The 13,753-nt window shown below is 41.8% G+C and overlaps 1 protein-coding gene across 3 annotated transcripts; it reads right to left on the bottom strand.

Annotated features, from left to right (window-relative positions):
* Positions 1 to 1,603: 1,603 nt before the first annotated feature.
* ING1 (inhibitor of growth family member 1) lies at positions 1,604 to 11,421 on the bottom strand. 3 transcript variants are annotated; one of them, XM_031958718.1, is made up of 2 exons: positions 11,074 to 11,421; positions 1,604 to 3,206 (listed from the first exon to the last, which is right to left on the bottom strand). In XM_031958718.1, the coding sequence occupies exons 1-2, from the start codon at positions 11,153 to 11,155 to the stop codon at positions 2,503 to 2,505; spliced, it is 786 nt and encodes a 261-aa protein (XP_031814578.1). In that variant the 5' UTR covers positions 11,156 to 11,421; the 3' UTR covers positions 1,604 to 2,502. The 3 variants fall into 3 exon arrangements, with proteins under 3 accessions (XP_031814578.1, XP_031814577.1, XP_031814579.1); XM_031958717.1 differs by lacking the exon at positions 11,074 to 11,421 and adding an exon at positions 9,550 to 9,765; XM_031958719.1 differs by lacking the exon at positions 11,074 to 11,421 and adding an exon at positions 7,235 to 7,347.
* Positions 11,422 to 13,753: the final 2,332 nt, after the last annotated feature.

Below are 13,753 nucleotides of genomic sequence, written 5' to 3'. Positions count from 1 at the left end.
CATTGCTAGGAATAAAGTTTATTTAGATAGATGTAAGGAAAAACTACTGGAAAGTAATGGGTTCTCCTTTATAAAGGCCTTCAAGGAAAGCTGAGAAGACCACTGTCAATAGGAAAGCTTTTTAATCAGGCATATTTTGGACTAGTTAGTCTATTATTAAATACTTCCTATGTGCCATATACTTTGCTAAGCACTGGAAATACAAAGCAAAAAAAAAAAAACAAAAAAACAAAAAAACAAAAAAACAAAAGCCCCCAACAATTCCTTCCCTTCATAAGCAAGTCTATAAAGGGAAAAAAAACCACAAGGTTTCCTTTTGATTCAGAACTCTATTGAGTTCCCTTAGCACTAAGAAGTTATTTAGATGAAAATTTCCTATTTTTTCTGTAAAACCTATCTATTTATGAAGGCTCTTTACAGCATTCTTCCACTAACATGATTAACTCAATGCACATAACTTCCTTTACTTTTTAACTTTTTTGTATTCATAACATGCCCAGATGCTTTTAACCTGCTTAATCTTTTTGTACAAATTAAATCTCTAAATTTTCAAAAGCATTAAAAAAAATCAATGATATGCAAAAATGTCATGCTTTTTTCACTCAAAATTCTTAATTTTATGAAGTATAAAATATATTGGGAATTTCTTATTCATTCTTATTCTTGATACCCATCACAAATGGGGTTCATCACGGAGGTACATGTTGCTTAGTCAATTTAGCAAATATACAATTTCAGTCATCTTCATTTCAGTTTAGATCTATCACCCCCCAATCTCTGGTAGTATGACATCACTCATCCTTTGAATTGGGAAGTGACCACTGAGGAACAGCATAATGGTATGAGAGTCTAGTTCATTATTGGAATTAGACAAACCCTTTATCAAGTGAAAACAGCCATGTCCCACAAAAAAGAAGTGAAGCCCAATGGATATATAAGCAACCCTGGAACAAAGGAGACATCAGTTCAAGCCTTGCCAGTGACATATACTGGCTACGTGTATGACTTTGGGCTAGTTATTAACCTCTAAAGTATTCCCAGAAGTCAACCTATATTGGGGTAAAGGATTTCCCCCTATCCATTAAAATTATTCTTATATAATAAAATTAGAACCTGTTATGCAGACTTGTTTGGCAATAATAATGTTTATATATGTGTGTATACACACACACACACATACATATATATATATACACCATGATATATGCCCCATGATAATGGCAGCTAATTTATAGTTGCACTAACCAACTATTCCTGGAGAGGTGACCTCACACTAATACCAAAAATGGTATGTTGAACCAATTTTTACCAGTTTCAAAGTTGAAGTAAAAAAGTTTTGTATTAAAAATAAAACACCATTTTTTTTCAACATACAGGCAGATTTTGGAGGAAAAAACTAAGGCTTTAGGTAGAATGCAAGTAAGAAATAGTTTTATGACATTCACTTGTTAAGGTACCTAGTATTTCATCATTAGTATATTCTGTAGGCCAAAGGTATAGATTCTGCTCAGTTTCTTATCAACTTCTTTCTTAGTACTTCTGACACCTTTATTAGGCAATTAAAAAAAAAATAGGAATATTAAATGCTATTAAAGGAGCAAACTGTCCAAAGTTTGATTTATTCTTTAATATCACAGCTGTACAACTTTCATACATACAGAAGGAAATGCACATTGGTTTCACAACGGCATTTGGCTGCATTTCCGATTATAATACAGTAAGTGCAAGTCCACTCAAAAATTTACATTTATACACTTATACAAATTAAAGATTGCTACACTATTATTTGTGACAGTATAAAGCTTGATTTTTTTTGTGTGTGTTTTATGAGTTCCACTGTTAGATCACTTTCTGGTTAAATATAAAATGTACTCAATCATTTTAAAATGGCCCCTTTGGGATGAGCCAGTATATAAAATATTGTCATGTAAAATTTAACCATTTTCTCTTTTAAAAAATAATCTTTTAACCTTAAACTTTTGTTATTGAACTGTTATACTGACACGTACTGTAGTAGCAAGAGTCATTTGTTTAATGTCACATTGGTTATTTTTAAAAATGCAGCAGGCTGTATGTTTATTCAAATACAGCCATCTGGCTAAACATTTTCCAATTTTTTTGTTAAGGTAAATAATATTTTCCTTAGATAAAAAATTGGCTTTATGAAATTATTTTCTTTCATCTATATTTTAATGGGTTTAAGTGCTTCCCGGTCACGAAAAGAAATCTGAGCCTTTTGACTCACTTGGGTGCTTTATCCAAATCTATTTTTGGAGTTAAAAAAAATGTTGATCCACAGACCACTTCTTGGTTCAGATGTACCAAATGAAAACAAAACAAACAAATCACTGCCATCCCTATAACAGGAATGGTTTATTTTCTAACTTTCTTTAAAAATATACATTTTACAATCCTTGTACCTCCACAAAGGTGGTAAAGGTAATAAATACACTGGTTTGTTTTATTCTTTTCCCTTACTATTATAAAATAAATGTCTACAAACTACCTGTTATAAGCTCTTTCTTTTTTGGATTTCTCCAGTGCTTTGTCCATTGTTTTCTCATTTTCCCCTCTACATTTGGGACAGTACCATTTGCCCTTTGGTTTATGATTAAGTCCTACACATGAGAAGTGAAACCACTCAATTGGGCATTCATCATTATCACAACCTATCATTTCTCCATAGGAGACTTGATTACATAAGCAGTACGTTGGTTCATTTGGATCAATAGGAAGGTCTGCAGGGGAGGCCTCCCTCTCTGCTTTGGCCTTGGATCTCTTCTTTTTCTTTGAAGTTTTAGCTTTTTTCTCCTTTGGAGTTCCTGAGGTGATATCATCATGATCGTGATTATTAGAAGCATTCTCTCTGTTCTCATTGTTGCGCTGCCGCCTAGATCGTTTATTATTAGGCTTTTCAGTTGGAGTGATTGTCTCATTCTTAGACTTATCCTGGCTGGTTTTGCCACTATTGCCCATGGTGTCATTAGTCTCTTGACAAGTCTCAAAAAGTTCCACATGACTGTCAACTTGCCTGGTCCGATTCTCAACTAATTCCACCATTTGGCTAACAATCTGGATCTTTTCATCTCCAAGTTCCTGGCTCCGAATTAATGCTCTTTGAATGCAGTGTAAAACTCTCCTCTTCTGTACTGAGTCAGTCTCTCGTTTGAACTTCTCATAATATTCATCCAACTCCTTTAAGATTTCTGCAATGGAAAATAACATTATATTTATACTACAAAAAGTATTTATACTCTCTATTTGGACTGAAACAAGTCTTCATTATAATCTCTCATACTATAAAAAGGGTAACTACAAAGGAAAATGCTAGAATCTAGGAATAAGTACCAGCAAATTTCAGATTTAGCAACTTGCCACTTAAAACATTCCGAATGACTTTATAAGTACAAAAGATCACATTTTTGGAGATTGCTAATTAGTAGAAAAACTTTCTAAGAACAAGTATTTGATGCCAGACCTTACTATTTTCTAGTAAATTAAATGATATTCCAGGTAGTTCCATGACTTAATGCTTTTGTTTAATTTATAAAAATAACTAATACTAAAGTAGAGGAATTTATGTTTGTACTCATTTTAACTCAATCTGTGAGTTTAAACAAAGCTCGAGACAGAAGTTACTAAGTTTTTCACTAATCTACCTTCATCTGAGTATCTCTATCTTTATAAAAAAAAAAAAAAGTGGTCACAATATATGGAAATAACCTGAGAAAATAAGTACAATGTGGTACACAATGAACAACGGCTAGGAGCCAGGAGATCTAGGTCCTAAATTTTGGTTCTGCCAACTATGAGCTGTATTAGACCATTGCAATAAAACTAAAGATATTTTAATAAGACTTATTTAAAAAATTTATGATAAGACAGGACATGGGTTAGGTGACAATAAAAGACATATTGTGGTATATTCTTTTCCTTATCCACAAGTAATTAAATTAATTTACAGATAACATTTTTATCCCCAAGTCTACAAGGAGTAATGTGTCCATTATACAGATTTAAAAAAAAAAAAAAAAAAAAAGACTCGAAATTCAAATGGTTATGGGGAGTTTTCCCCCACTGATTCACCCTCTCCCCCATATTAACACAAAAATGTAGCCCAAATACTAAATTTAAACTTTTCAGAGAACATACTAACAAGTGATATACTTAGTTGTTTTTTAAAAATGCATTTGGGGAACGTAACTATCTAATGAAATTATTTTACAGACATAATTGCTTTTAACTGTGCTAAATGCAATAGAAAAATTAATCAGGATTGTCAAGTCTACTTTAAGTATGCATATTAAAAGTTCAAAAGAAGATTTTTCCCTATTCAGTACTATTAAGCTAAATGGAATAAAACTTTTCTCTGTAAAGTCTGTAGTCTTTTAAAATATTAAATCCCCGCCCCCCCCCAAGTCTACAAACATATTTGTATCAAGTCAAATGTTAAAATATATAAAGTGTAAATGTTTTCACAATCTAAACTAGTTGGTAAATAAAAAAAAAAAAGAGTTGGTTAAAAAAAAAATCATTCTAACTTACAATAAAAGTGTATTTCAGAACAACTTCTGTAATTCCAGAAAGAGACAAAGACAAAAAACAACTTGTCTTGCTATCTCCCTAGGCAATATCCCCAAATTGAAGTTCTGATATAAGTGGGAACTGTCTTTAGGAATTTATCTAGTCACCTCCTAATGCAGGCAATTGCAACTGTAATTTTCAATAAAAAAATGCAAATTTCCCATTTTCTACAAGTAAGCATTATTCCACTTATTTGTAAAAAGCTTTTTGTTCATAGTGAAATTAAAAACTTAACTAAGTAGTATTTCAAAGAAAGAGAGAAAACTAACACCGCTGTACTACTAAAATAAAATGTAATAACATAGCTATCTCAGGATATTTAAAAATGTAAGAAAAGTATTACAGAGAGAACCTGGTTCTTACTACTTATGGTGACTACTTATGAATCTGGGGAAAGCCACTACAATGTTCCCTAATCTAAATTTCCTCACCTATAAATTGGAAGGTAATCAGCTAACTAGATATATACCTTTTAACTGTAAGTCTGACTCGGTAAAATATTGCTGTATTGGCCACCAGAGCGTTAAGAGTCACTTGTATTTATTGATTAGTATATGATTCGCCACATACTTTTTTTTTTTTTTAAACAGGAATAAATAACTGACAAGTTTCACTTGTGAGGGGGGGAAATCCTACCCAACAGAATCAAGCACTAAAATCTACAAAATAGGAAGGAAGTAATGCCAAAAAAGTTGGAAAAATTCATTCTTTTTATTGTCCTGACATTTCACCTTTAGGTTCTCAGAATTCTAAGAAATTTCCTACTATCACTTCTACCTTAACTAAGGAACTACATTATGCTGGCTTGAAACCCAGTCAGATCTGAAGATTGATGCAAGTTTTTCACAATTGTATCTCTCAAGCAAGTCCATGTCATATCTGAAAATTGGCCCCATATTGATCAGTTTTTTTTTTTTTAATGTTACTTGGATTACTGACAAACACATGGGGGAATGGGATACATTCTTTTTTCATTCTGGGAAATTGTACATATTCAATCTCCCCCTCCCAACTTGGAAAGTTTTTTCCTCCAATTAGAAATCATATCATCTAATATTATATTCTCGTGAATTATTTTCTTTTATTTAGTTTTATTCAATTAATTGTTTTGTTTATAAGATAAAAAGTCTGTCTTCCTCTGCATTTGGAGTTCAGTGCCAAAACTGAGAAAAACTACTGATTCCAATTTGTTGAGTAATTGGCATACATTGCTTAATAAATCAATATTCTGGAAAGCTAAAAAAAAAAAAAAGAAAGAAATTTCCTACTAAAATTACAGTAACATGGTCTTTACAATGCAGAACAATTTCATGAAGAATTTGGATTTAAGTTTAGTGTTGGCTAGTAAGTTCCAGAGATAATAGAAGGGAGAGGGAGAAAAATGTCTCCAAATACAAAAAGACTTAAGTATGCAGTGAACTTTAAACATATACAGACACACCAACTAATTACAAATAGATTACTTGAATTCATTAAGGCAAATCTACAATCAAATTAACATCTTCTTAACCTGTTTTGAGTAGTTCTCTATTTTTGACAAAAATTTAAGTTAAAATCTTTAAAAATATCATTGGGGTTAGCCTGTCTACTAAGTACAAATTAATGCATTTTCTTTATGATCAATGAATGGCATGTAAAACAAGATACATGACAACACATTAATACATCATTAGGCTTTCGTTTACTCTTAAAGGCAAACTTAGCCCAATCAATTTAATTTGTCGAATGTGCCAATATCTCAATCACAGAATGTTATTTGACAGATAATCTGAAGCTCAAAGAGGTAAAGTGATTTGCACTTAAGCTTTATATTCATGTCCAAAAAAAGTATATTATCATCATCAGGAAAAAAATATCTACCTCTTACGATAGTCACGGAATGGTTGAAGGCTTATAGCTTTTCCTAGCCCTAAAAACAGCATTTAAGGATTTTAAATTGCATAGTTCAAAACCTCCCACAGAAAATGACATCAGTAAGGATTCGAATCCATGACTCTGACAAGCAGTCCGGTCTAAGTCAGTGGGATTAATTAATAAATATGGAATAGTGGCAGGGCAGAAGTGTTTACTTCATTGGACACAACCATCACCACCACCACCTCTTTTTGGTCTCAGAAAGCAGTTGAAATCAGTTGAGAATAGTGTTTTTGGGGTGGTGGTGATAAGTGGATGTTCTGAGAAGGCAACCTGCACCGCCGTTTCTTACGACAGATCCATGGGCTCACAAACGTCCTGTATGCCCTTGGTATCTAACCAAATCAAAGGTTAAGGGTGGCCTGATGGCCCAGCGGGGTTATCTCCACTTCTGAATCGAAGGATTCCAAGGCCTTAGGGAGAACTTCTTCCACCCACCCTAGGAGTAGGGGACTCTAGGCCGGCCCAAGACCCGCCCGCTGCCGATAGCCAATCCTATTCCGACACAGGTTCACCCCGGAAAACACAGCGGAGGAAAAGCTTCGGGGCAAACAGAGACGATGAAGGAGCAGCCCGGTAAGGCCGGCCAGATCGCTACAAAAACCTCTTAGCAAGAGGGCGAAGTCACAGCCGGTAGCCAGAATCGCCTCCCCGCGTTTCAACACCTCCTCCCCCCAGACAGTGATGTGCGCGCGCGCGTGCTAGCCCACACCAATAGGCCTCGCCGGGCACTCACTTTTCCCACGCTGCACCACAGGCAAGAAAGCGCTTCGGTCCCTTGCGCGAGGGGCGCGGGTCTGTCCCCTGGGCCCATGCGAGCGGCGGCGCCCACCACTGGGTGAGTGACGAAACCTGTGGCGAAGGAGGAGGCAAAGAGAAGAGGCCGGCTTCCTCGAGCATCTCGGCCCTGACGCGACCCACCCGAGGCTTGCCAGAACTCCAAACCGTCTAAGTGCTCCACCTAACCAAGGGGAATAGCCCGAGCCCTGGCCCAGGGGAGTGGCCAGAGGTATAGTCGCCACCAACTGCTACCTCCGCCCACCTTCCCGTGCTCTAACGGCCGGACATGACACGCAGCCATTGTTCCCGGCCGGAAGCAACCGGAATTCTTTGGTGTCCTAGGAATGGCGAACTTAAAAATCTGACCTGGGCCGGAATCCGTCCAACCCCTCCCGGACTGACCAATGGGGACACAGTTTTCAGGTCAGAACTGTTCTACCTCTCCTCCGCCCCACCCTGTGCCCTCCTCCTCCTTGAAAGAGAGCGCCTATCAGAGTGGCAAGTGAAGGAAGGCTTAGGCTCAGGGACCCGCCCTTCCAAAGGGAAAGCTCCAATCCATGGCCAGATGCAGAGGGACTGGCCCAGCCCGCGGAGCCCAAACTACCAATCTGAGACTGGAGGCAAGAGGACTTCGAGATATTCAAAGCAATCCGACCTCTACACTCCGCCCCGCTTTCCCCCCAAATCCCCCTCCGCCCTAGCCGGGAGAAAAAAAAAAAGGAAAGCGGCGGAAACTGAGAGCGAGGCAAGTCACTGGGCACAACCCACCCCCTTCATCCCAGGGACCAATAGCCCGGCGGTGAAGTGATAAGGACATTCCATGGGGAACGTCACGGCCAATTACTAAGAGGCTGAGGCGGGGACGTTCCGCAATATGCTAATAGAGTGAGCTATAAAATTCGCTGCGAAACTGACTATCCGGCAGAGCGCACAGGGCGCCTTCAAACGAGGGGGTCTCGGTTCTTGGGGGTAAGCCGCTGCTTTCCCCGCCCTCCCCCCTCCCCGCTCCCTGCAGCACAGGCCAGTAAACCGTAAACATTAGAAAACTGAGAGTGAGGCTCTTCTGTCACAACCGACCCCCACCACAACCTCCACCATGGCGAGTGACCTCCGAGAAAAGTTTCCCCAAAAGCAAACAATTCCCTACGGGCATTCCCTGTACCCCCTTCCCCGACACACTTCTTACATATAGATCTATAGACTCACACATTCAAACCCCCTGCTACCTTTCTACGTGTCTTAACCTCTTCCCCGCTTCCTCGTGAGCACAATATGGATCCGCGATTTCCTCGGCTTCCCTCCCACCCTCCTCCCCCATTACATGAACACACACACACACACTGCATAAAACCTTTCCTTCAGACCCTCTGCAAACTACACCCAGCAAGCCTTTCCCAAGCAGCTTAGTCTTAGTAAGTCTGCACTGAAGAGAAGGAAGTGCAAGAGGGGGGCTGGAGGAAAAGGTAGCAGAGACCGTGCAGTACAGAGTATGTTATTCCCCCTTTACTTTATGTAACACTTAGGTTTAAAGACCACCCGATGGGTTGGTGATGGGGGTGGGGGATATCAAGGGGAAGAGAGATGAGGAGGATGGAGGTGCGGGCATTTCTCAGGAGGGACGTAGCCCTGGTTTGGACTAGACAACCTTGCCCAACAGCAGCAACCTCTCCTCGAACAGCCTCTTTACTATCAGCCTCTATCAATCTCTACTGCTACTACAGCCATAATGAACACTACATTCCTCAATGTTGTTGTGCTGTAATCTGTGTCCACCCTGCACTTCCCCCTTTGCTACCCCCCATTAAACACACACACACACACACACACACACACACACACACCACACACCCCAGTACACACTACCTAACCGTCACCCCTCTATAGAAAGAGCTGTTCTTGTAGTCTAGCTTAAATTAAGACCTTTCTTTCTCTCCTCCTCCTTTCTTGTCCCATGTTTTACACAGAAAGACCTTGGTGAATAAAAGAAGCTGAAGACCTTTTGTTCCGCCCCATGACAAGAGCTACCGCTGCAGATCCCCCTGTGCAGCTCTCTCCAGCTCAATAACATTACTTGCCCCCTCAGCTTCGGCCACCTCTAATGAAAATTCAACTACCCTTCTTAACCAGGGGCTGAGAGGAGGGAGGTATGAGACTAGGAAGGGGGTAGGAGCATTCACACAATCACACATACACTCAGATGAGGTAGGGGGGGGGGAAAAAAAAAAAAGAGGGACCCGACCAACCGCCCCATCCATCACCCCCAGCTCTTACCTTGGTATTTCGCGTCTATTTCCCTCATCAAGGAGACGTTTCTCTGCAGATCGAAAGGCAGGGACTCGATGGAGTCCAGATAATCCTCCACATAGTTCACCAGGTGAATCTGCTCTCCGTTTGCAGGACTCAACATGGTTCACCCGAAAGGTCCCCGGCGACTCTGCACTGCTTTCCGCTTCCTCCACCCCCCCACCCCCCGCCCCCCTAAAAAAATAGCACTGCAAAATGCAAAGCTCTTTCGCACTCCTACCCCCCACCCCCCGCGGTCTCCGGCTCTCAGCCCCCCAAGAAAGCTACATCTGCTGCTGCTGCTCCGTTTCCCCTTCCTCCTGCGAAACGGAGAGAGACCGAGGAGAGACACCTCCCCCCAGGCCCCCCCTCCCCGCCTATTCGGCGGCGGAGAGATCGACTGTCGCTCCGGTAACTCGCACACAGGAGCTGTAAGAACAAGCTGAGGGTCGGCTGAGGAGGAAGGGAAACGGAGAGGCGGAGGGGTGGGGGGAGAGAATTAAAACAACCGCACAGGCCCCCCCTCCCAGATGGTGGGGGGGAGGAGTGGAGGGGGGAGCCGAGCGTACGAAGCGCGCACACACACCCAGAAGGGAGGAGAGAGGAGTAGCAGCAGCGAAGCCGAGTTGCCTTCTATGTATTTGTGCGTGTGTCTGTCTGTCTTTCTCCCTGCCAGTACCGGCTCCGGTTCCGGGTCGGTAAGGAGGAGGAGGGAGGGGAGAAACAGAGCACAGCCTTCTCGCCACTCGATGCGCCGTACTTATCCAACGTGGAAAACCCAAATACCAGTTTCAAACACTTGGGAAACATTCAGCCCCGCCACGCATGGCGCATGCGTGTCCCCTTCCCCCTCCCTCCCTCTTCCCCCTCCCATCTCCTTTCCACTCCCTCCTCCCACCCTGAGGCCCCCTCCCCCCGCCCTTTCCGGGGCAACGGCAGCCCCGCCTCCTCCCGGCCTCCCTCTCTACCCTCACGATGCATAATGGGGGGCGGTGAGGATAGCTCGGGCTCCTCCAGGGCCTGTGTTCAGGTTGGAAATTTGGGGTTTCTAACCTGGGGCTTGTCTGTGTGACTGTGCGAACGGGGGTCGGTGAGAGGGCAGTGAAACCGAGCGATCCTAGGGCTAGGCGGCGGCCGACTTGAGCCACAAACTTTATTGAGAGTTTTGGGCTAGGAGGCCAAATTGAGGTGGCGGCGCTGACAGCCCGCCTAGGAGCTGGAACAGTCGCGCCCTCCCACATGCTAGCTCCGCCCCTGACCGGGCTGGCTAAACTGCGGAAGCAGCCCCGCCACAGCTACTACCTAGTGCGTGAACGGCCCCGTTACTTCCCCCTTAAACTACCCCCCCAGCATCTCCTCCCACTCCGTAACGGTGTATAAGTATGACGTTATCAAGAGTGGCGACTCCAGGAACCAATCTGCCATTCTCCCTTAGCCACACAATCCAATCAGAGAGAAGGATCGAGAGAGGGCGGGGCGAACACCGACAATTCATTTCAGGATTTTACTTACTGGAGCTCCGGGTCCTCGGTAGGGCGGAGGTTAGGGGATGAAGTGGGGAGTTTGGTGAGGAAGAATTGTCAAGAGTGTACATGCGCACCACGAATTGGTAATGGGGGTAGGGATAAGGGGGAAGGGAGAATGTATGTCCTTTCCCTGTTCGAGAGCCGGACTACCATTCCCAGCCTTCCGGATGACTTGTGCGCTTGCGCAGTTTCCTGCCGCCCTCCCTCCCGCCGTCCCTTTGTGTCTTTCTCCGGAGTTCAGTTTCGAACGCTCTAAAGACAAAGGGTCTTGGGAGTTTGCTTGTTCTTTTCCAAAGAGGGGAGGAAAGAGCCGAACAGGAATCACTTACGAGGCCTCCACCATACCCCTTGGCTGGCAAACCACTATCCCCTATCTCCCCTGCCTAGCGTCTCTCCCAGTCGCCAACAACTCCTATGTCCCTAACAAACTCTATCTCCCCCACCCCCGAACTTATTCTGGCCTCTCTTTTTCTAATCATGAGCCTTTTCTTTAGGGATCTGCAAACCCCTCAGTCCTCGATCCCTCCTACTTACAGCCTCGAAAATTACCAATCCTTTTTCTTCACCGAAATCCCACCCCCCAATCAAGTAAGTAAACCGAAACTAACTGCACCCCCAAATACTCGGTCCTGTTTCCCCAGATCCTCTTGCCTCTTTGCTCCCTGTTGTCCCTTCCCTACCCCCTACAAACTCCCGGATTTAAGGCTTTTTGAAAAGCTCAGAGGTTGATCAACCTCGTTGTCAGGACAACCAGAGACTGGAGAGGGTGAGCGGGCGCCGAAGCCCGGCCCCGCCCCTTCCCTCCCGGGTTGAAATTCCACGCCCATCCCTTCTTCCCTCCCTTTCCCTCTCCTCTCCTCCCACCCCAGCCTTTTTTTTTTTTTTTTTTTTTTTTAGGGGTGAAGCTTTCAAGTCTTCCACTGCTTCGCTAGTCTTCTCTCAACACTTTTACGTCCGCTTTCGTTTTCTTCGTTTTAGGGCTATCACGGTCTTTGTTTTCTGGGGGGGAAATCCAAAAAACAATCATTTAAAATGTAGCATCGATGTAGCAATGGGAGCTGTGACTACCGGGGGGGGGGGGGGGGGGGGGGGGGGGGGGTCAACTAATGGAAGTATTTATAGATAGCACACTCCCTCTTACCTCTGATTTCTAAGAGTCCACTTCTGGTTCACAAACTACTGTATAGTAGCTGAACAGAATAATAAAACCTCTTAACATCTTTTAGTTACCCTGGTTGCTTCTTGCTTTGTGTACTATCTCTCTTACTTAGTTAAGTGGAGAAAGGTCTTGGATTTATTTTCCCTTTACAGAAATTGTCCAAAAGTGATTCATTCTCTTCCCCCTTCCCCATTCTCTGTCTCTGTCTTTGTCTCTGTCTTTGTCTCTGTCTCTGTCTCTCCTTTTCTCTCCCTTCCCCCCTCCTCTCTCTCCCCCTCTTCCTCTTTTCCTCTCTCTTCTCTCCCCTCCCACTTTCTCTTTCTTTCAGCCCCCTCCCCCTCTTTCTTCTCCCTTCTCTCCTTCTGACTCTCCGTTTAATATTTGTATGTATCTGTTTGGTTTTTTTTTTAATTTCAGCATGATTTTCTCCTTTTACTATGTCAGGTATCCAAGGAAAATCTATTAACATCCACTATAATCCTGAAATTTCTCTTAAATTTACAGTTCTGGTGGTTTAATATGAAATGTCTTTTTAAAAAAAATTACGGGGATCCTTATATTGTGTAGAAATCTGGATGTTTTGTTATAAAGAGGAATGACCTGGTGAAATTTAAGAGATGGTAATTTTTTTTTCAAGAGGTACTTAAGCAAGTATCTTGTCATATTTATTGTCTGTAGATAAAACTTGCTTGAGATATACTGTGTTTCCAAAGGAGGGATTTCCAAGTTGCTGTAAATGTTGAGGTATTCATTGCTACCCTCAGGATCAATTAAATAGTTTTTAAACCATCGAGTGCAACAATTTCATAGTGAAGACTAAAAAACAAAACAAAAAACAATTGGCTATTTGCTTGGTAGTTGGAGAAAGATGTTTGTTTCCTTTGCTTATAGGTTTATACTTCTTTTACATTTGGCTCAGCTTAAAATGAAACCAAGTAGACATATACAAAGTTCTAGACTTCACTTCAAGCTTATATTCAACATTATTTCTTTCCTATATTTGATTTTAAAAGTAAAATAAAGAAGTTTCTATTAACCCATTTACAAATATATCCATGCTTCTCCATCCTTAAGAAAAATCCTTACTTGGTCTATCTAATAGCTATATAAACACCTCAGTTAAGTGGCTATACTTTTTAAGAAAGCTGTTCACTCTGGGCACATCCACTTCCTCTCTTCTCACTTGATGCTAAATCCTCTGTCATCTGGCTATTCACTTTATCAATTAAAACTGATTTCTCTAAAGTTACCAACAATGTATCTCTTAATGGTGAAAATATAATAGCTTTTGTTAGTCCTCATCCTTATCCTCCTTGACTTTCTGTAATCTTTGACAACTTCAGTCACTCTCTTTTCCTGAATAACCTTTTGTCTCTTAAGTTTTTTTTGACACTGCTTGCTCCTGGTTTCTTATCTGTCTTGTCCTCTTTCCTTTTAATTCTTTGTGAAACTACATCCAAATCAAATTACCCACTCTAGGTGTTCCCTACAGTTAGATTCTCTTTTC

This window comes from Sarcophilus harrisii, chromosome 3, assembly GCF_902635505.1.
Source record: "Sarcophilus harrisii chromosome 3, mSarHar1.11, whole genome shotgun sequence".
Taxonomy (NCBI): Eukaryota; Metazoa; Chordata; class Mammalia; order Dasyuromorphia; family Dasyuridae; genus Sarcophilus; species Sarcophilus harrisii.
The sequence above is the reverse complement of the archived record's forward strand: the minus strand, read 5'-3'. Positions and strand labels throughout refer to the sequence as shown.